This window comes from Plectropomus leopardus, chromosome 18 (assembly GCF_008729295.1).
Source record: "Plectropomus leopardus isolate mb chromosome 18, YSFRI_Pleo_2.0, whole genome shotgun sequence".
In the NCBI taxonomy this organism is placed as follows: domain Eukaryota; kingdom Metazoa; phylum Chordata; class Actinopteri; order Perciformes; family Serranidae; genus Plectropomus; species Plectropomus leopardus.
The window spans coordinates 5439018-5462940 of record NC_056480.1 but is presented as its reverse complement, the minus strand read 5'-3'; the positions used below and the strand labels follow the sequence as shown (position 1 = coordinate 5462940).

The 23923-nt window shown below is 39.0% G+C and overlaps 1 protein-coding gene across 1 annotated transcript in view; it reads right to left on the bottom strand.

Annotated features, from left to right (window-relative positions):
* Positions 1-241: 241 nt before the first annotated feature.
* myo1g (myosin IG) overlaps positions 242-23923 on the bottom strand; it is a 54701-nt gene continuing 31019 nt past the window's right edge. Inside the window, 2 exon segments of the mRNA XM_042506437.1 lie at positions 242-971; positions 17931-18088. Of these exon segments, the coding sequence (XP_042362371.1) occupies positions 809-971; positions 17931-18088 (321 nt within the window). The 3' untranslated portion in view covers positions 242-808.

Sequence of the window (23923 nt, the reverse complement as noted above, 5' to 3'; positions counted from 1 at the left end):
AAACACAACAACTTTAACTGATGCTGTAAAATGACTGTTTCTGTGCAGGAAATCATCTCCACCACAGAGCAACACTGGGAGGCCCCTGACCTCTTTCATTCAAATTTTCACATCTTCTTTCAAAGCCCCAAAGCACATTTGACAAAAAACATTTTAATCACTGTATAATGTCGACTTGTCAACAGCGCGCTGTCTGTTCATGCAGCAAAGCATCGGGGAGAAATTAACACACTCGCTTCAGTAAATCTTGAATAATTTATTTTCTTTCTTCTTGTTTCTTTTTTATTTCTTCTGACATGAAATAATTGTTATAGTCACCCTTTTTAAGGCAACAGCACAAAAAAGTAGCTCTCATTTCATTAAAATTCAACTCAATGTACAAAAATATATCTGAAATGTTTTCTCCTCGTTGTTTTGATGCATTGTAATGAACAATTCGTCATTCTAAAAGTGCACTTATTTCCATTTTGGTTCCATCTGGTCTTTAAAAAATATCTTCTGTAACATTATGAGCAAAGACAGTATCATGTACGTGTGTCCTGAGTCTCTACAAAAACAAAATAATCTCTTAATTTCTCTTTCCAACACTTTTGTGAATGTCCAGTAAACATCATCCCTCTGCAGCTCAGAAAAAAAGCTTAAGAAAAGCAGACTCTGCTCTTTACGCATAACAACTTTTGTAAGAAATATCTAAACAATCTGTAAAAGTAAACGTTTGTTTTTAAGGCAAAATCAAGGGACCAGTTCCCTAAACGCAGAGCGTCCAGATCCTGGGATTCAGCTGCTGGTGCTTCGGTTGGACGGTCTGTTAGTTAGCAGGAACGAACAGGATGAAACCATCTCGGCCCTTCTTGAAATCTGCGTTGGTTTGGCCCGGTTTGGTTTCTACGGTGACGCTCTTCAGTTTTCCTCGCATGTGTAGCTGCACGGCTAAAGGGCAAACTTTAACTGGGAAGTGGACTTTTCTTATACTAGAGAAGAAAAAGACAAAAACACATTTTTTTTGTATTATTATACTTGATAAAAAAGTTTCTTCCCTAAAATTCTAAACTTCGCTACCTCTGCTAAATGCCCCTCCATTGCTCTTAATGTAAAATACTCATTTATGTCAATGAGATCAACACACTGATGGATAACATGAACTGCAGTGCTTGAAAATAGTGTCCTCATTTAAACTTCAATTTTGAAATAACTGTGCTTCAAAAGTTTTAGATATATAAGTCAATTTTGTGTATTTTTAGGAAATTTTCTGGTAATTCACCAAATTAATCAATGTTTATTCTTCTGCACTGAATTGATGCCGTGTCTACAGTGTACGCTGTCTGTAGCCTGCAACATAGCCTGACGTGCAACTCCCCAGAAATGTAACTACACATCCCAGCAATGCAGATGTTCTTACATCTTACTTCATTAATCCCAGCCCAATACATTAAAATGCAACAAAACATTAAAATACAATGACAACAATTACGCCACGACAACACACATTAAAACACAGAAACATGAGATTAAAAACAACAACAGATCAAAAACAATGAATGAACATGGATAGCGTTTAATATACACAGGCCTTGCAAAAAGATTTTTTTATTTCCCTTATCCAGTTATCCAGAGAAACTTACAACTGAACCAGACTGGAGCAAACTGTTTCTACAGGCAAACAAATTACCCGCCAACATCGACCTGAAATCACAACATCACAAGTAACTGTGCTGCCCGCTGTGTTATTAATCATCCCTCATTTTCATTTTTCTGGCTCCTCTGACCCACAACTCTCTGCGCAGCGGCAAAGGCGTCACATCGACTGAGCCGCACACAGATGACAGCTCATCAACAGCTGATTGACAGCTGATAGAAGCTGCAGTGACTGACGGCAGTGCGCTGAAGTGACTGACGGCCAATCGAAAGGTAATAATTGGACTATAAATTGTTTAAGTGAACAAAATAATCATAGCCATTACTTATAACAAAAAAATAAAGCAAAAAAAAGATAGAGAATTGCGTATGCAGGCTATTTTAATCAATATAAAATGCTAGACTCCACACTGCATACAGTCATAACTTAAAAGTTAAACATTGCAAAACAGCAGAGCTCGCAGGGTCGCCCTCCGTTTCTGGTAAGTTTAGGGAACGGTGTGTTATTTTATCTCCAAGGTAACAGATATGTGAGCATGAGGGTCAGAGTTCAGGGATCAATGTTAGGAAGAAGTAGTATGTCCTAAATGTACACTCCATGCAACAGTACATACTCAAATACATGCATATTAACAGCAAATGCAAGACCTAACCTTTTTAGTTTGGCTTTTAATTGAACTTCACGTATTTGTTTTTTGACTATGTATTTATACATTTTAGTCAATTTTTTAACATTTATATCTATTGCTATACGTTGTGCTGTTATTCTTTCATTTACCTTTTATCTACCATTCAGAGTATTTGAATGAATTAGTTATATATTCATTATTATTATTATTATTTATTTTTTATCTTTTATATATAGATTTGAGCCTGCCTCTGGTGTTTACTCACTTACAGTAGCATCTCCTCAGTTCCCAGTTTTAATGAGTACTCGTTTTTAGTGCTTTAATTAATTAAAAAGTCTTGCTTTTTGTGTACTTGTGTGTGTGTGTGTGTGTGTGTGTGTGTGTGTGTGTGTGTGTGTGTGTGTGGGTGTGTGTGTGCGTTGTGTGTGTGAAGTGTGTTACAGTTATGCTTGGGTGCTACACAAATAAAGTCTGGGGACTGATTGATTGATTAACTGATTGATACTTTGTACTGCAGCTGCAGTTTCTACTCAAAAGAAAGACTTTGTGATTTGAAACGCACCCTCTGTCTAATTAAAATATATTTTGTTAGTTTGTTATTGATCACTTCACACTTTCCTGGTGCTGCTGGATGTTTTCGACTGACCGCAGTCTCATCCATAGTGCGAGTGCTCTGGTGTCACACACCCACAGCCGCTCTGCTGACAGCTGGGACCAGGAAGTGTGGCTCTGCTTGCTCGACAGGCCGGTCGCTGCACAGTCAGCTGAAGATGATCCACTGTGAAGTCGCTGCTTCCCCTCGGCCCCCGGGGGACTCTGCAGCCTCAGCCCGGCCGCGGCGACCCCACAAACACAAGCTGGCTCGGCACATGGCTCTGCGGTGTGCATACAAAGAGCCTCACTCTGATCCACGAACGTCACAACCCGACACCCAGGAGACAACGAGAGCATCGCTGATATGCCCATTTCTCCTGTGAACATATCAGATTGTTTGTCTATTCGCAGACGCACTTTGTATGAACCCAACTTGAAGGCTTTAAAAAAAAGCAGATGCAAAACAATGTTTGCCAAGCAGCTATTTGTGGAGACTTTAATGTTGATAATGTGACTGATAAGCAGAGCTGGCTCATGCATACAGTAAAGGACACCTTGGCAACTGTCCGCTTCCTTTGGCAACTGCACCAAAACGACTGTCCTGTCCTCTGCAGACCGACGGGGCCCCCTCAGAAACACTGGCTGAGAATCAGATGAAGTCCCACTTTTTGGAAGGTGAACTTAATTTAAGCAGATTGCATAATATTTCAGCTGTTATGTAACAGTGCTGGCAATCTGATTTAGTGCAGTAGATCCACACACCAGGTGAGAGCATCACACAAAATCTGAGAACAGAGACGGAGCGAAAACACGCCACTCTAAACAGGTATTAAAATATACACTGAATAATGAGACTGCTCTGTAATGAGATGTATTTTAACAGTTCAAGTCACGAGCGTGTTGCACGTGAAAGTGAGGCGCTTACCGATGAAATGGAGTATAAACTGTACGGTATATAAAACCAGCTTAATGGCTTTATTCGGGGTTCCTACAGCTTTAGGGGTGTTACATTTAGACTTTTTAAGACCTTTATTATGAAAATCAGAATGAAATTTAGAAACAATTTAACAATAACTGTAAGCTGATGTCAGTAACATAAAGTGTGGGACAGTTTTGCTGAAATATTTATGACAACGTTAAAAAAAATTTGGAAAAATCTGGTGTTTGCTGGCAAGTTTTCTTGGTGATTTTGGTTTTTCACTCTACATGTCAGATTTCACTGCCCTGATTCCCATTGTGCAAAGTTTGAAAAAAACTTTTGCATAAACTACACAAACAGCTGGCTGAAGTCCTTTCCTCAAAGTACAGGAGAATTTTTCAATCATTTTAACTAACAAACAACCATGTGAACAACATGAAAGGCATAATATTTTCATTAATCTAACTTTTATTCTGCATGCTCACTGCCGCATCAGCATGAACTGGAGGTAAAGAGATGAAGGCACATAATCAAATTTCCCAGACCTGGGCCGGCTCTGTCACAAGAGCTTTAACAAGGTCATTATTTGCACAATCCTTCCTTAAATGCATATGCAACCATGCAAACACTCACACAGATGACAAGCAAACTGTGACTCAAGCCCGGTGCATCTGCTCAACAAACACAGTCAGACGTGTTTGGTGGTTGAATGCGTCACAAAAGTCTGAGTTAAGCCGTCTGTCCCCTCCCCGCCACTTCCTACTGAGCATTTGGTATCTACATACGACACATGACGAGCACATAAACAGAAAATTGGCATGTTCAGAGAGAGAAAGACAAAAATAACTGAACATTAACCACGTGCATCAAGACCTAAATCCTGCAACCCGATACTTTGTCAGGACCCGGCTTATTTAGGTCAAGATAAGAGAGGTCTGACAAATACAAGATGAGGCTCATAGCGCAGCATATTGGTCAAGGGAAATAATATTCTTGTCAAACTATCAAAACACCAGTTCATGGTTGATACACATTTTTACCAATAAATATCCATGACTTAGGCAAATTTTCAAGACCATACATTGTCTGAAATAACCATCAATATTCCTTACTAGTTTTTTTTTTTTTTACTTTTTCATTTGGCATTGTTTTTCAAGAAAAAGATATATATATTTATTTAGACAAAAAAAAATCATTTTTCTTCTTTAACAATCTCCTTTTTTTACATAAAGGAGATTGTTAAAGAAGAAAATTGATTTTTTTTTTTCTCTTCAAAAATCCTGGAAAATTACATATCTTATCAAAGTCTGAAACTTTGACAACATAAATTATCGTTGTTTTTTTTTTGGATGGTCATTTAACAAATCGTGTTATTATCAAGGTTTGGGAAACAAAAGATATATTTAGTTTCTCAAAACTTTTCCATGCTTGGAAATGTCTATTTGCAAATTCCATGACTTTTGTGTAAAAAGCTAATGTATTTCAGGCAAAAATTCAAAAACTGTCTCTTAAAGCGGCCACATTATTTGCTTTCCTGGTGTTAAATGTTATTGGACATGTTTCCAGATCTGTGTCACTGTTCATCATAAGTCACTCCAACAGGTGTGGCCTTGCTCTCTTTTTTCCACTTGGCCCCCCGTCTGCCTCCAACTCTGCCTCGCCTAACCCCCTAAACCAGCTGTCTGGCCCGCTGCAGCAGCGACGAGCCCAACACGGAAACCCACTGACCTCCACGGGATTTTGATTTTGTGAGTGATACTGATCTCATCGAACCGGCGACCACAAGAGAAACCCGACACCAGCAGAGTGTGGAGGACAGCTTCTGTGGTGCAGCAAAGTGCAGCTTTCTGCTGCTGAAGACGCCCATGATTAAATACGGCCGGCTGTCACTCCTCATGTGAGCGCTTCCGTTCAAACACAGCGAGGAGATAAACAATAACAGCTCGCTATTGTATAAAAATGGAAGTTGTGTTTAATCTGCAGGATTTATGCTCAATGCACAGCCAAAAAAATGTTCAAAAATCTTCCCCTGTGGTTGTGCATAGAGATAAAGCTGGAGATAAGATGACTATAAGGGAGGAGGCCGGGCTGGATGTTACCGGACACGGTTAACATCCAACCAACAATAAACATGGTTTCTTTTAAGGAGGCCACAATCATTTCCTAACCTTAACCAAGTAGTTTTAGCTGCCCAAACCTTCAGTAACCTCACCCTAACCTTCAAATGAAAGATGAGAACTCACAAATGACCTGTTTTTTTCCACTTAGGTTTGAGTGTTGTTTTTTTTAAGGAGAGCTGTTACTGCACAGAAAGACACAAAAAAGTTATTTCAACATTTTTAACTGTTTTTACTTCACAGCTGCTAACACCATTTTTGAGTTTTAGGGCAACTTGCTCAGTTAAAATAATTATGAAGCTTGATTCTTACATTTCCTTTGAAGATTTTAAACTGTCACTTTAAAAAAGGTTTTCTATGTAGCAAAGTAGTTCTCTTGATCTGAATTGTACAGACTAAATAAAGGATCTGGACGTTGACCGTTTTGTTTTGAAAGTAATAGCTTTCTTGCAGTTATGACATGTGATATTAAGATGGAGGGCTAAAAGTCATGACTCCATATACTGCACACATTTAAAACACAGGAATGTGACTGCATAAAAGGGTGCGGATGAACCTGCAGGCAGCATGGTTCATGATGAATGTGAACCATAAAAACAAAGAAAAGTGATTTTTTTCCCTCAATTTGACCAATTTGAAAATGTTACATGGCGAGCCAGATGAAAACGAACCAGAGTCTGGTGCATTAGAACTATTTTGTGAGTGGTTGGTCCATGGCCGTAGAACAAAAGTAGTACCGACTGCTGTCGTCTTTTTGGTTGGGTAAGAAAATGTGCTTAAGAATTCCTGTCTATTTATATTTTAAACTATTTAACTCTGTTAATAGATGCACAGCTGGCGTCAGGCTACAGGCTCGCAAACATTAGCTACTATTTTTTACCTGACTTAACTATGTTAACCATTCCCAGAAGTCAACATTGTTATCAGACCAAATTGTAATTGCAGGGCAATACCAACTCAAGACACGATCAACGTTGAACTAACGATAATGTTAGACTTCTGATGGGAGTTTTTGATCCACAGCTGCCACCATTTCTCTGAGTTTTTTTTTTTTTAAAACTTATCTCCATATACATATTTTTTGGACTCTGAAGCATTTTCTCAGGCTACCAGAGTCATCGTTATTAAAAACTGTAATCACACTCGAAGATGGAAAACTATTCATATGGTGCTTTTTTCACTTGGATCTGCAGAAGCACAGACATCTCATCTAACTGTAACAAGCAGATTTTCTAAAATGTCAAACTTCTCCTTCAATACAGAAGGAAGTCACCCATCAGAGCCCCTCCCCTTCTCCCCACAGCTCCTCTTTCTCCCATCCCACCCGACCTGACACCCACCCGTCATCACCAGCTTCCAATTTCCCCTCGCAATCTTAATTAGCACTTCCCCAGCTGCCTGGCAACCATCTCTGGGGCAACAGCAGCATCTGCGCCCGGTTAGCGAGGGCCAATGAGGCCACTTGAGTTCTTGGGTGTGAGGTCGCGGGGGGCAGACCATCACGGGGTGGTTTGGCGTCATGGTGTTAATCATCCATTAAAATTACCATCACCGTCATCAGTAACAGTGGGCCTATCGAAACCAGCTGCACCCTGCGTCTTGAGTCTCGTCAGGGGGCATTCTGGGAAAAATGAGTCATAGTGTAACAACAGTGGAGCGAATGCAAGTAGAGTGAATTCGATAAACGGTGCAAATATACTTGAAGGTGCAACACTGTGATCTGCGGCTTGAGTCATAAATGTGTGTCATCATGTGTGACGTACTTCAATAATAGCACCGGCTTCAATAATGCCCTCAGAACTGATTAATTCTCGAGACCAGCGACACGTTTCTGAGATAACAGCAAATCAGTTTAACAGTGAGGGAGCTTGCAGAGGGTGAGCCGGGCGTTTCATCAAATTGATTATCAATAAGATGGTCGATCACTATCTGGAGTTTTTAGGCAGCAGAAGCATCAAACATGTAGTCAGCGATGGTTTTTTTGACTCACAATGTCGATCAATACATCAGCGGAGTGACGACAGCAGGACATAAAGCGTAATTCTTTTCACAGATGGATTGCCGTGTATTACTCGACACTACAGTGAGACTGTTGTGAGGAATGAAAACGTTCCTGAAGAATCCATTTGTTCCACTCTGAGGTTGCTTTAAAGGCAGCACGTGTGTTTGAATCCACAAAGAGGGCCTTTTGATGCTGCTGCAGTTTTGAGGTCAGTATCTGGCTCTGTAAGAGTGCGCCCAGGAGGCTTTGAGATGCTCGAACAGAAAGTCCCCGAGATTAACAACCGAGCCACTAGTCAGGACGTCGTTTATAAAAATCTGCTCCTCCACAGACAAAGTCTTTGATGTGAACTTATGAGAATGAGCTCATCAGGAAAATATGATGTTCTTTATCTCTGAGTCCTTTACAACCCATCACATCATCCTGTTAATCCTTCCTCTACATCATATCGCTATCCATGTCTGCCTGGACCGTCTTGTAAAATCAATCAGTGCAAATGTTTTTTCTCGACTACAAATGTGTAGTTTAACAGAAAATGCTGCAGATCATTTTCAATGGCATATTTAATATGTTTTTTAAAAATAAAAACAATATTCTATCAGTAATAATCACATTTTGTGTACAAAATTGGGAAGTGTATTCACTGACCTGCTAAAATATGAGTTAAAACTGCATTTTAAAGCTTTGCATTAATGTCTCACCAGGAATTTAACTTGAGTCTTCATCTCATTTTTCACATGGTTCCTCCGACACACTGCACGTATGAGGTTACATCTTAAATGGTAAACAGACGTACTTTTGGTTATCTACTGTAGGAATTCCAGAGTATTTCATGAGTGCATTCTTAAACCTCATTCGGACGGGATTTTTCTCCATACAACCTGTGCTGGTCAGACCGCATGTCTATGAGTTTTCAACCCTCATCACAGCCCTAATTTGCTGTTTTTTATCGTCTAACTCACTGGTTCGCCTGTTCAGAGAGACAGTTTGCATTTAAAAGTGTATTTCTGTGCCTTGTCATCTCAGTGCCAGGTTTAGGTAGCGAAGAATTACATGCATTTAGGATTATTTAATCAGATTACAAAAAATAAGTAACTATAATTAATCCAGATTACATTTGAAAGAAATCTACATTTAGACTTTAGTTACATTGCCAAGATTTACTGATAACACTTTTTATACATCTTTAAAATATGGCAGTTTTAAAAATATTAACATTTTATGATATCCTATGTTCTGCGCAAACTGCATTTTATTTGAATTCAAAATATTTTGAGATGTTTAAAGAGAAATAGAACATTTGTGGAACTCAAGTGTTCACAGCTGTGTTCATTTTTTTAGTATAGGGAACAATATTTTCAGTATTTGATTTTGAGGTAATCTAATAATATTCTATTTAGCTGTCTTTGTTGATAAAATTACAGCTTAATATTACTGGAACATCATACTTAATACAATACTTGGTATTGTACTGTCATGAAGGTCACATGGGTTTCCCGGCATAGCTCTTGTAATTCGCCAGCGGCTAAAATGACATCTGTGAGGATGACTTTTACTGTTTTACTACCCACTTCCTGCTATCATATTGATCCTCTGTGAATTAGGCTTTTGTAAGTCACTTTTTTATCCACAAGCAGCAATATAGCGGTGAGGATGCAGTAATTTGTGTCGGTATATGAAGACAGAATCAGCAAAAAGAGTTTATTTGTGCTGTTTAGTGTTAGAAATAAGTTTGACTGCACATTATATGAAACATGTACGCATGAAACAAGGTTTGTGTCCACTTGAAAAACAGCCGGAGTCTGTTTTCTTGTTTATTTTGTTCATGGTCTAAATAAACATTTGCCGCTCTTCATACACCAACAAAAAGTACTGCATCCTCGCTGCTACACCGCCTCCTGAGCATTCATGTATTAGCATGTAGATTTATGTAAATTTAGAATATATGTACGTGTTCATCGTGTTTCTCCGATGTTGAGTTTGTCAGCTCGGTGACAATCTATGTCAAGCCTCGTCAGATGAGTAGAGACACCACCAAACTAAAATGTGTATTGCTGTGGCACCTTATCTCAAAACAATTGTCTTCACTAAACATTTACAAAACCCTGAAACCCAGTTTCAGTAGAAAATCATTATCACCAAAATACTCTTCATACTTATACTGCTGGAACTTGTCTTAAAGGTTTGACCTCGAGTTAATTTTGTGAAGGTTTTGACCTCACAGAGGGGCGGCATTCATCATCTACAATCTGAAGTGGAAGAGACACAAAATCCTACAAACTGCAAAAATAAACAATTGTTTGCACTCTCTTTATGCAACACACTCTTTGCAGTTTGGGTGCAGGTAAAGAGTTGATACACACTGCAACAGCATGAGCAGGATAACTTTAACAGAGCTATTGTCTTGCTAAGATTGATAAACTACGTATTTAAGTATTTATAACACCATTATCTTGATCTGATATGTGTCAGTATTTTCTCAATATTCAGAACCATTTTTGTTAAACTTATGTTCATTAAGTTGAGATAAATGTTCTTTTAGTTTAACATGTTATAAACTGACAAAAATATATAGCTTCTTAAATAAGTCAGAACTTACTGTGTGACCTTAAAATGTAATATTAGCATGCGGGCACGAAAACTGTGAACCGTCTTATCTCAAAAAGAGCATTTGGCCACAACATTAAAGTCAGACACAGATGAAGCACTGGCTCTACATTTGGTGCCAGCTCTACTTACAGATACTGAGCTCTAATATGCTTATATGTCATGCAAATGTATGTGTGAGGATAAAAACGTATTTAAATTATTCACACATGTGCTGATGGCAGTCAGTCACAAGCTGCAGACCAGCTGTAATCATCAGAGTCAGGCTAAATCACTGAACCACATGAGCTGCCAGCTGTATCACAAGAAAATAGGTCAGTGTTAAAATACTACTATTACTACTACTGTTTACATACACCTAGAGTAAAAGCTGTGTCAAAGTTACTCTCAGTGGTGGAGGAAGTATTCAGAGCCTTTGCTTAAGTAAAAACACTAATACCACACTGAAAAATACTCCACTACAAGTTAAAAGTCCTGAAACAAAATTTTTATTAAAGGAGAAACTAACTCATATAGTTAGAAAGAAAGCCTTCGCCGTTTGATAGTATTTGGAAGAGGTTTTTAAAAATTTGTCAAAAATGGGGATATTAAAGAGGCATTGGAGGAGTTAGGTAATGGTGAATATGTCAACTTACTGTGAGGAATGTGTAAAGTATAAACCCTGATTGATGCTGTATTCATGTATTTTTTCATTTATTTATTCAATCATTCAGCAGTTTGTTTTTTAAATTACTTATTAATTTATTAATGGCCTTTTGAATGTCAATTTGTGTTTAACTTCCTGTCTTTTTTAAAACATTTTTTTTAAAGTTCAGTTGTTTTGTACATTGTATTGTATGTTTAAATGTATAACCACTTAAAAAAAATAAATATATGTATACATATGTGTATATATATATATATATTAACCAGGTATGTGAGTATAATCAGAAAAATCACTTCTGTAAATGGAGTCTGTGGGGTTGGTGATGGTGATTTCGGGGCTGAGTTTGGTGAAACAAAAATGATTTTACTCTTAAACAAAGAGGATTGTCACTGTATGGACTCATACAGTGACGGTTACATGTAATGATAATCTGAGCCTGTCAGTGGTAAAACAGAAACTTTTAGTGGATGTAAAGTCACAGTGTGAGGATGCCCCGTGTGGTTACACTGCAGCCTGTTTCACAGCTGCCTGTTGCAGCGGTCTCGCACACTACTGGACCAATACAAAATTTGTTGTCTCCGTTCACCACTTAGATCCAAAAACATGGTAAAATAGGTTCTAGGTTGCAAAATACTAAGTACAATACTTTAGTAGATGTACATAGTAACATTACACCAGCGGTTACTCTCCATACGATCAAAACTGCACCAGCAACTGATCCTGAGCCATGTGTGAAACCAAATTTAGAACCAGTCAGAAGCTGTGGGGTGTAAAATAAATAAATAAATAAAAAGACAAAACTGAGGGCAGGGGGTGAGCGGAGGGGACGAGCTGACCGTGAAGAGTTCAGAGCATGAGCTGCCTCTCCGGCCAAGAGACGAACACATTTAGGACAACCACTGAGGGAGAAAAAACAGGGGAGGAAGAGAAACAGAGGAGGCTATTTCAGGCTTCGGATGACGCCTTTAACGACCTAAAAAGTGAATTTAGAACAGAAAGATTCTTCACTAACCGACAAACTGTTGACATCCGACGAGATCAAACAACAAAGTCAACAAGTCCTTCACATCACTAACAGGTCACTGTGTGTCTTTGGTCATTAAAACCACATCACAAGACCACTCGCAGATGCTTTGAGGTTAATGAAATCAGGTTTTTTTCTCCTCGTTTTCTTGCTTCTTTCCCAGAAGGGAGGGGGTGACCCAGAAGACTGCTATTAATGCAACACCGTCCCAGGTCTTTCCATATTCATAACTGAAAGTGCTGATTTAGGAAATGCTGGAGAAGGGGAGAGAAGCTGAGAGAAGAAAGAGAAAAGAGTAAATGAAAACAAATAACAGGCTGGAGGAAGAGTCGCTGTTTTACCCAGGAGCTAATGAAGTGGCATTTTCTAAAACGTGAGGTGTTAGCCGGTCAACACAAATCGCATCTGACTGGATAAATTCATTAATACAACCTCGAGGGCAGCATGATTCGTCCAAAAAATATATTAATGATTTACAGAAAGAGAAAAGTGGGTTTTTGATATAATTAAGGTGTCACTTTTAATCTAATATTGTGCTAACAAGAGGAAAAAAGGGGTCTTAGTGAAATGCACCATTAGTCCCCCTGCATGCCCTTTTGGTAAACTAGACTAATGTTGTTGACTTTGCTGATGTAAAGCAGAGCACACTAGTGACTGTGCTGAACTAAGAGTCTTGACACCAAACTATAATATCAATATATATATGTTGTGTATTGCAATATAGCCCTAAAAATATCAGGATAATATTTTAAAGCCATATCGCCCAGCCCTAACTCTGAGTTGAAGTTTTTCAACTTGAGGCGCTCAGTAATGCAAAAGCATTTAGCACAACGCTTCACTCTCCCTAAAAATATTTACATTTAAAGATGCTAACGGCTGCTAAAACACACTCTGTCTGATGGAGGCCTAATGCAGCCGAGGCACCACAAATAAAACAACAACAAAAATACTATAATAAAGTTTAGCGCTGGGCAACGTGGGTTGCATTAAGTGAATGACTTGCTAAATTTGTTCAAAGAGATAAGGTTCTTGATGATTATGTGACTTGGCCAAGAAATTAACTGTTTTTCATGTCAATGTTTTTTTTTAAAAAATGGTGCAAACTAACTGCTACAATTTTTGGTGAAGCATCACAGCAGATATAGAAACTTCAAATCCATCCAGAAAACAGTTTCTGTGATCAATAAGATAATAAAATCCCCAAATTGCCTTTTAAGTAAAGAATCCTCCTCAATCTTTTAAGGCCGGGGCAGATCATACCCTAAATCCTACTTTTAGCCCACTCAAACTCCCCCAGCTGTCCCAGCAGATGGTCCATGAGTCTACCCCCCCCCCAAACACACACGCATACACACACACACACAGAGTAAACATACCAGCACACACACCTCATTCATAGCGACAGCTCAGAGCCAGGTGACAGGAAGAGAAAGCAGGAGCGAGACAGGACGAGAGGATGAGGGAACGTACAGGAAAGAGGAGAGAGGGGAGGATGAGCTCTGCCGAGGGAACAAGACACGGATGTGACATGACAGAAAACCAGACAGCTTGTCTTCGCTCGTCCTCGCCGACAACACAGAGCAGCTTTGAAGTCAGATTTTACCTTGTGCCTCTAACGCTACCTCCTCTGACCCACTTTTGTGCAACTAACTGTGCCACCGAACTCTCACACACTCACAGATCCACTCTCTCCTGTTTGATTTCCTGAGATGAGAAAAAAAAAACAAAAACACAATCGCTGCATTGACTGTTTCCTCCCCTGACCAATCTCCAAACCTCATAAACAAAAAATGACGTGCGCGTGACTCTTCAAGTCTGGGATCTCATTTCCTGACAGAGGGAAACACAAGAGGAGCGTGTTTGTGTGTTGTCATCCTCCTCCCTCCCTCCTCTCTCCCCTCGCACATGCTCACACACTTACACAGCTCACCCCTGATTTTGTCTCATGAGTAGAGGTCGCGACCCCCTCCATTCACCGCAGATGGTGGCACAAAGACAGGCGGAAAGCTGAAACTGACTCCTGATGGTCGATTTTCCTCTGCAACACACCCCGAGCAGAGCCACGCAGCTGCTGCAGGAACCCCGGGGATGCAGATATCCCCCTCCTCCCAAAACAGCCTCAAACCCAGACCAAAAGTCTAAGACTCGTTAAACCCACAAAAGCCTCGCCAGGGATCGTGGATCAGCTCGCTGAACATACACACAGAAAGACTCATAAAAGTAGGAACACACACCCTCATGCGGCTGCCGTCTGCCCGGCCTCTGAGCTGTAAAAACAAAATAATAACTGAAAATAAGAAGTTTCGTCACACTGATGAGAGAGAGAGCTGACAGCTCATTAAATGTTTCATCTCCACATGACACCAGAAATCACATAAAAACATAAAAGTGGCTGATGACAGTGAATGAGGCCAATGTTATTTACTGATATGTCATTTTTTTAAACAAACAATTCAGTTTTACATACTCTACCCTCCCCTCACCTATAAATAAGGCAGATAAAATATCAGTAACCTCTTAGTATAATGCAATACAACTCAACAGCACTACAAAAACACAAATTATAGCCAACAAATTATTATATATTATAGTAAAGTTGTTTCAAAACACATCTATTAAACAGTTTCAACAAAATCTTTAAGAAGGTAAAATTTATTGCAGGTTTGTTGTATTTCAGCATTTCTTAACTAGATGTGATTATCAGATTGTTTCAATTGTTCCCAATGACGATGCGCTAACCAGCTCTGCACGTGTGCAAAGAGGCTGAGGGATGTGTCACTTATTTCAAAAATCACTCACTCCGGCTACATTTTTGCACTTTCAACCTATTATTAGAGCAAGGACAAGCTGCTGCTTAGGGCTCGCTCAGAGTTCAATAAGAATCCTGAATGTTGTAGTATATTTGGACTATTTTTCTCGTTCCATCTGTTCGCTGCTCGCTGTATATTAAGCAAAAGTATAAGACCGCAGAGACTTTAGGTGTATCTAATAAACTGGTAACTGAGTGTATGTCACTTCCACGGCTGTAATCGTTTATTGTCATTATCTGCCAATTATTTTCTGCTTTGATTTTTACTATTTCTATTACTTTTACTATTTCTGATGTTAATAGAGAAAACAATCAAGAAAATAATGTGCAGATAAATCAATAATGAAAACAACTATCAGCTGCAGCCATGATATTAATAGCCATGTAACTATACATCAACCTGGACCAATACATCGATTCAATGATCAACGATCCAATAAAATCGATGCAAAGTTAAAATATCAATACATCTTTAGGATATGCCTTTATTTTGAAATTTCCCTGGCATTTCTGTCATCAACTATTTCCAAGCACACCTCCTTCCTAAACATTTAAACAGTGCTGGCAGCCAAGAAAAAACAATACAGGTATTCTCTGATATCGCCTCATACTGATCACAGGTCCCTGAACTGAATCAAACTGCACTGTGGCAGTTTCAGTCATATCAACAAATATCGTACCCACTGAATTTATATAGTAACCTGTGTTTTACGCCCCTAGTATTAACAGTTTAACTACATTGTTGACTCTGCAAACAGAACTTTTAAATCCAGGTCTCAATAAGTTTTGTTATTTATCTATTTCCAACAGATTTACGGGTAAAAAAAATATAATAAATATTCTGATAGATCCAGTTTGGCCAGCATGAACTTTCAAGCTCTTTTTTGAAGAGTAACACCAAGAAATGATGAGTCTGAGCTATAAAGAAGCCAAAGTCTTCGATGGATTTTGGCAAAAGCACAAAGATTTTTAACCAGACGAGCTCCACTGTGTGTTTGAATTTTTATATCACTCATTATGTTCCTGGCAGCATTTGGCTGATTTAATAGTTTGGGAGACCAATCACTGCAGACTGGGTGCTGTCTCAGCCGGCCATACTTACAACAACACACACTCTCTCTCACACACACACACACACACACACACACACACACACACACACACACACACACACACACACACACACACACACACACACACACACACTACAACCATAACAGTCTGCAGTGTGTGAAAACTTGTGCCATTCAAATGAAGTCTGGCAGAGATGAACGTGGGTGGATGTGAATCAGGTTTATAAACAGCGATGACAAATCAGGTTCCGAGTGATAAATGTGATAAATGTCAGCGTGACTGATTCATTTCACAGCAGTTATTCAGATCGGGGCGCGCACACCGACAACTACGACAGTGATAAATGCCAAGAGTATGATTTGCGTAATTGTTGTGCTGCATTAATAGACTTCATTTCAGCCGGGGTCTTTGACCGCTAACTCTGAGGCTGACGCTGAGTTGTTTATTCGTGTGACACCGAGTTACGAAAAGGCTGCATGTTTTTTCCTCCGAACAATTACTTCACAATCACTAATTAATTTCTCCTCATTGAAAGTTTTCTAATGAGAGGAATCAGCTGCTGTAGTGTTTGGTTCTAATGAAAAGCCGTCTCATCTTACAACAAACAAATAAAAGATCTGCATGAGCAAAAAAATTACAAAGTAATTTCTCTTTTCTTTTTCCATTTCTGAAATCTTTGCATGTTCCTGCTGTGCGTCTGAATCTTGCTGGGATGACCTAAATGAACTACCAAGACAGCCAAGAAACCTATAAATATCCAAAAGTTATGAAAAACTAAAGAAAGTCAAGACGATTTCATAAGAATATGTCTCTTGATTTTTGAAATATTTAGTTATATTGGTAATTTCATTTTCTAATTGTATGTTTAGACTCTGCATCAATGTTCCGAAACAAATTCATTATAAGCGAAAGACTTTACCACGTTCTGATTCTGGTTCAGGACTTAAAAATCTGATCAATTAGTGTTTGTATAAAGGTTAAGTACCAAAGGTTGTAGCTTCAGCTATCACCTTCTCAGTCTCTAGATGCTATGCTGCATTTTTGTTGGGAGTTTTGTTAGGAATGATTCAAGAATTTGCTACTGGAAGTGTTCTGGTTTCCGTTTTAGTACAAGTAGTACTAAACAATTTTTCTTGAGCTTTAGGTATCAGTTCATGCAGAGAGACAGGAAGCATTGGCTGAAATGCAGTTGTGGAACCCATCAGCTGTTGTCTGAGTTATCTTTATATTAGTTTTATTTTTTAAATTATCTGCATTCATATGCAAATATCTGTTTACAGAGATTAGCTGAAATGACCGACATACTGAAGAGGAAGTCTTGACTCGGATATCCGTTTGCCCCATCTGATCAGCCCGCAATATTGCCCCTAGTCCCCAGAGGCTTGTTATCCTCGACCGATAGCTGATAGGTTCCAGAGATTGCATTTTAAACAACCAAAACATGCCTCAAAGGCATAATTTCTTCCACTTGCATGCGTGGTCTTCAAACATTTTTACTCGCAAGTAGCAATTTAGCGCACACACAAATGTAATATGTCCGTTTTATAAGAACATTTCTGTGTTTCAAATTTAGAACAAAACAATTTCCTACTACTTGAATGTCATTTGTTAGGATCGGAGAAAATAAAGTTAGAGTTTAATGACTGTATTGAGTTTGATGTTTATAGTTACAGTCATAGCCTGGGAACCCTGAGAGTCGTCTTTATAAACAGAGCTGCTGCCCAGAGAACTGCTGCCCTGAATCAAAGTGTGAGATGTCCCTGAAACTATCGAGCATCTTTAAAAGCCACAGTTCAAACAGAGCAGGAAGCCACAGGATGAAGTCAGTGAGGTTCTCACTGCTGAGGAAACAGTGTCTGGCTGTGTGAACTGACCGTGTGAAGTGGTCCACCAACGCTCCCACCAGCTCGCCCACTCGATCCTGGTTGGTGCACAGCTCCCCTCGCTGCAGACACAGCAGGACATCATCCTGGGAGGATGTGTGTAGCGCCACCATCTGGTCGACCCCGCTGGTCACACTCAGTCCTGTTAACTATGGTGAGAAACAAAACCACAAAATCAGACAGTGACACAACAACTCTGACTAACAACCACAGTAAAGGATAACCGTGTATTCTTCTGAGACTGTCCTACAAAATACGACCACGACGACCCATATTTAGGTTTTTTTGTTGAGCAGCACCTCTAGTGGCAGCTCATGTAGATGTAGCAGCCACTAGTTCCTCAAATCTTTGCAAATTTTTTGCTATACTTTTCAATTTTTCCACTCCATGACCCCTTCTGCTGAAGCATGACTTTTCTATGATAGAGAAGCACTTATCAACATCAGAAAATGTTGTGTGGTTTTGGATTAAATGCAGTCAGTCAGACCAGAGGGGAAAAATTAAACCACGAGTGCTGGATGAAGAGAGAGGAAGGAGAGCCGGCATCAGGGCGAGGCTGACCCAATTTGGACCGAGAGCTGTTCCTCTAACAAACCTTCCTTTGGCTAATGTCCAGTCACAGGAAAATAAAGAGGATACGATGCGATTAAATCAGCAACAGGAAATCAGAGACATCTTCACAGAGACATGCTTAACCCCTAACATCCCAGATCAAGCTACTGGATGGACAGACCTTGTTTCAGAGCCAACAGGACACAAAATGATACACTATGATTCAAAAAATGCACTGTAGAAATTGTATGATGCCATCAGCAGCTGGTGATTTTAATCAACTCATCCTTTTACTCCAATATGTAGCAGGATCAAGGGCATATTTTTATTTTTAAACATAGTTTAAAAAATAACTAATAAATCTACCTTCTACCTTGTATTTACCGACTCTATGTAGGCACAACGACACATTTATCTCACAGTTGTAGTTACTTTGCTGAATGGTTAATATAATATGAAAATTTGTAGCACATAAACTACCCAACATTTTGTAATGTCACTAAAATTATCTCTAAGTACAATGATGAAATTCTGAATACACATCAATGCATCAGTAATAATTATGCAACAATATACAACAATACAATAATCAAGGTTTGTATGTTTCACAAATACAGTACATTCTACTAATCATATTTCTGTACTTTTACTTAACTCAGGATGCAGAAAAGAAGAAAGTACTGTTTAAAAGTTGCATTGCTTCTTTTAGTTAAGTAAGACACCTGACTGTTGGCTGAATAGAAGATATTCAGGGTCACACATAGAGCACAGAAAATTCATTTGTTTAACAATGTAGGGGACTATCACGTAAATGTATAATACCTGTGAATTTAATACAGTACAGTACAGTATATCCTGGATCAAAAATCACCCCCTGAATTAAGACAGAGGATTATTTCTGCTCAGTGTGTAGGGTCAGAGAAAATCTGCCCGCGGTGCACGTGTTATGGAGGTGCAGCAAAGGGAGAGTCATATGGTGTGACCCAGTTGGAATAATGTACAGATTTACTGCAACCAGCGAGTAGAGACATATTCATATATCGTACAGGGGTTAAAGTAGCAATACTACTAAAAATACTCTATTACAAGTAAAGGTCCTGCATTCAAGATTTTACTTTAGTAAATGCACAAAAGTAAAAAAATCAAAATACACTTTAAGTACCAAAAGTAAAAGTATGCATTATGCAAAATGAACCATTTTAGAATAATGTATGTTATCGGATTAAATTTACAAATACATTAATGAGTTAATCACTTCACTGTTGCAGATGCTAAATGTGAAGCTTTTTTCCATTATTTTATAGAGTGTTGGGTATCTTCATCTGTCATATAATAATTTATATTGTGTTAATAAAAATGAGTCTGCAAAGTATCTATGCTGTCAAATAACTGTAATGGGGTAAAAGGTACAATAGTTGCCCCCAAGTATGATAAGTACAAGTATAAAATTTGTATAAAATGGAAATACTCAAGTAAAGTACCTCAAAATTGCATCTTAGTACAGTATTTAACTTTATGTACTTTGTTAAATTCTAGCTCTGACTGGGAAAACAGGAAACAGAGAGAGAAAGTGAGGTGTGTCACAGATTTCAGAGACTGGAATGAGAGACAGAGTGGATTAAGCCTCTTACGGCCCCCAGCACACACAGGTTAATCCAGCGGGGACGACAGTGTGTCAAGGCCAGACTCTGGTACAACCTGTCCCTACAGTGTTCAGCCATTTAATGTTTTTTTTTAAGGTGATTTAAAGCATTATTTCTTGGTAAAGCTGTGGAAGCATGAGGAATTCTCTAATAATTCTGACATTTCATGCCATTCATGTCATACAGGGCTTTATATATAATTGTACATCAATATAAAGGAGCTACAATGATTATTTTCATTATCGAGTCAACTTTTTTCTTTTTAATTGATTGTTTGGTTTGTTTGATTAAGAAATCAACAAAAGAAGCTAATTTTCTAAAAGGGCAGCAGGCGCTACAAGAGGTGTTACTGCATCGCATAACTCTTCAAAAGTTGAGCGGATCATCCTGAAGATCCACAATTCCTCTGTGAAATCTTGGACTATCACCTCCCAGAAATCCCTCATACGTGGCCGCTCCCACATGTAAGAGGCTTGCACGTGCATAACATGCCTATGTCGCCTTCGATTGGGAATAATATCGGCTAGTGTGATGACTACAATAGAAATAAATCTGCTGATGTTTTGAACATTCATCACCATGCTTTTTGGACTGTTATCGTGAGAGGAGAAGTCGCAGAACATCACCGAATGGAAACACATTCATCTGGCAGTTGTGTTCGACATTTTTCCATCTGTAATGGAATCCTGCCTAATTTAAGCAGCAAATTATACTTTTCAACAGCGCAGTAATTTTACCCTCTGCCCACCATTAGTGGCACACATGATTTTAACCTCTGTAACTTCACATTCATCACTGAACGAAATCCTGGAGTCGCAGTTAGTTTCTCACTTTATATACACGGGCTGGTGCTTTACACTTAGCAAAAAATTACTTTTATTTTTGATGCAGTTGTTCAACTTCTGTGTGCTCCAACTGTGAGTCACATAACATTGTCTATGGGAAAAATTGTAGCATTTTTTCTTGAGGAACCAGTCGAGTATGAAATAACTCCTTCCTGCATGGAATTAATCAATTATTAGAATCAGGACATGTCACAGAGTTGCTGCTGTTTGGTCATAATGTTATATCAGTTTGTGGCCTGAGTGACCTTTGAGCCTTCAGTATCGAAGGTCAAACTTACTGACTTTATACCGAAGAGTCTGGTGACATAGTGTGAGGACGGAGCTGCACTGCTTCTTCTCTATTCTCTGTTTCTGACCTGGATAAGACTCATATCGTTCACTCTGAGCAGCAGAGCTTAATGGCATCAGCTATCTTTAGCTGCTCCGCTGCTGCATAATGATGGTTTTTAACCCTCTGGCATGTTGCGCACTTGATCTCTCTGTCTCGCTCTCTATAACCACTGCTAGACTTCCAGCTGTGCTGACTCATTGTGTTATTGGTCGTCACATAAATTCATTGAAATTACACTGTACAGATCTGTACCATCTGATTACTGTTTAACTTAAAACCTCCAGTTGAACCCTCCTCACCTGAAACGTTTCATATGATCCATCTCAGTCTTTTTTGGCACAACCAACTGACAGGGAAATTATATTAAAATACCAAGAAGTGAATCTGACACCAAAATGTCATATTCTAAATGTTTTCATATGACAAAAATGACAGAAAATGAAATCTAAATGTCATAAAGTCTTCAATGTCACATGAATATTTCATGATGTATAGTACGAGCTGTGTGTTCACGTTAAGTCTTAACCCCCCCCCACCATAACAAATATCAGTTTTCTGTTTTTGATAATGCTGCCACACCATATAACACATTATTTCCTATGTAGGAAACAATACTTATTTTTTGTATATTTTTTAAAGTTTCTCATTTCAAAGCAAATCAGTTAGAAACTGCTACAGACAGACTCAAAGAGTTAGTTTTAGGTAATTCAATAATTCTTGAGCTGAGAAAATCTGTTCCCGACATCTTGTATTTTCAACCGACAAAGTTTCAGTGGTACTGTTAAGTGTTTATGCGCCATGCTTTCTACTTTTTGTCAAGCTACTACTAAACTCATAAATGGGCAGTTCACCCCAAGTCGATTTTTCTTCTTAGTGCTATTTATCAATCTGCATCCGCATTTTTTTTTTTTTTTGCGTTTTGAGCACCACAAGCTGAGCGCCACCGAGTTCAATTACACTGGAGAGAATGCAGACATCTCCACGGCCGAAATCTCCAACATTCGACAACTCACACCAAAACTATCTAGACTGATAACCAGCACAACAGTTAAGAGGAAAAAAAACATGCATTTTTATTATGAGCTTAACTGTCCGTTTAAATCAGGTCCCTGCTATCTATAGGTCCCTTTCCAACTTCCTGTTCAGAAATACATCAAACCCTGAAAAAAAAATCCTGATCTGAAAGCTATTTCAAGGAGCATCAAGATTCAATAAAGCTGTCATCTCCTCTCTTCACTTTTAACTTCCTGTCCTTCAGAGCTGACGGCCCTCAGAGATCCCTGATCCAGTTTCTCAGATCGAGCTGGGAAATGAGCCAGGTCCGCCCCAGACGGCAGAAAACCTAAAGCTGAACATATACACGATGTCACAGCACAACCACGGCCTCACAACGCCTAACATAAACACACACACACACACACTGTCTGATCAACACACCCAATCAGAAACAGGTCATAAGCCCCTTTGGGTCAAAAGGAGACGGTGTTCTCTCTCTTACTGATGGATGGCACTGACCCAGGTCATACATGATGGAAGATGTGTTCGGGGAGTGAATAGAGGAAGTGCACAATTGAGTGGACAGAGTAAGAAATAAAGGACAGCTGGGATAAAGTACAAGAGGTCTGACCCACATTCCTGCTAGCTGTGAGGAATTGGAGCTGCTACTTGGTGCTGTACAGTGTGTGTCTGTGCCCTTGTTTATGTTTCAGTCTCAGGTTCATTCTTTAACAGTGTATCTTAGAAAAAAGGTTAGAATTAGATTTGGTTTAAGAGACACTCGGCCAATTTTACACATCGTTAACAGAAAGTCTATGTTACAAATTGGAGGCATGTCGCTCTTATCAACCAAGTTCCAGGAACTCTGGAACCAGAGGCACTAAACAAGAACTAGATGTTCCTTACACGCATTCCTGGTAGTGCTACCACTGCATCTGAATAACCGTACTGATTGGACAAATTAGATCGATGACTGATGATTAAAAAATGGCGGCTACTGGTAAATTGCAATTTTCACAACTGACCACACAACTAAGACTGATTCTGTTGTTTTATGTTTTTTAACTGCTGCATGACTCAGCAAATGAAGTGTAAGCTCTTTCTATCACTCTCTAGCTCTCTTGACCCCGGCTCTGTCTTTCTCTTATGCAAAACTTTAGCAATAAATATTGTCGTAAATAGTGATGTTATTCTCTCCCGATTTTATGCGACTTCTCCTCTCGCGATATCATTCAAAGAAGAAATGGCGATGGATGTTCAAAACATTAGCAGGTTTATTTCTGTTGCAGCCACCACACTAAGGTGAGCACCCAAGGCTTTTGGGTTATGGCCAAAAACATGTTTCAGGAGGTCAACGTGACCGTGACCGTGACCTTTGACCACCAGATTCTAACCAGTTCATTCTTCCAAGTGGACGTTTTTGTCAGATTTCAAGAATTTTTCTCAATGTGTTCCTGAGATATTTCTTTCACAAGAATGAGAAGAATGCAAGGTCACTGTTTTTACATTAAGAAATGCTCAATCCTTCTTCCTACATCAGTACAAGAGCACTTTCTTGTTTTGTGAGTTGCTGGAGGTCTAAGTTTGACCAAACTATCAATTTTAACCCTGCAAACC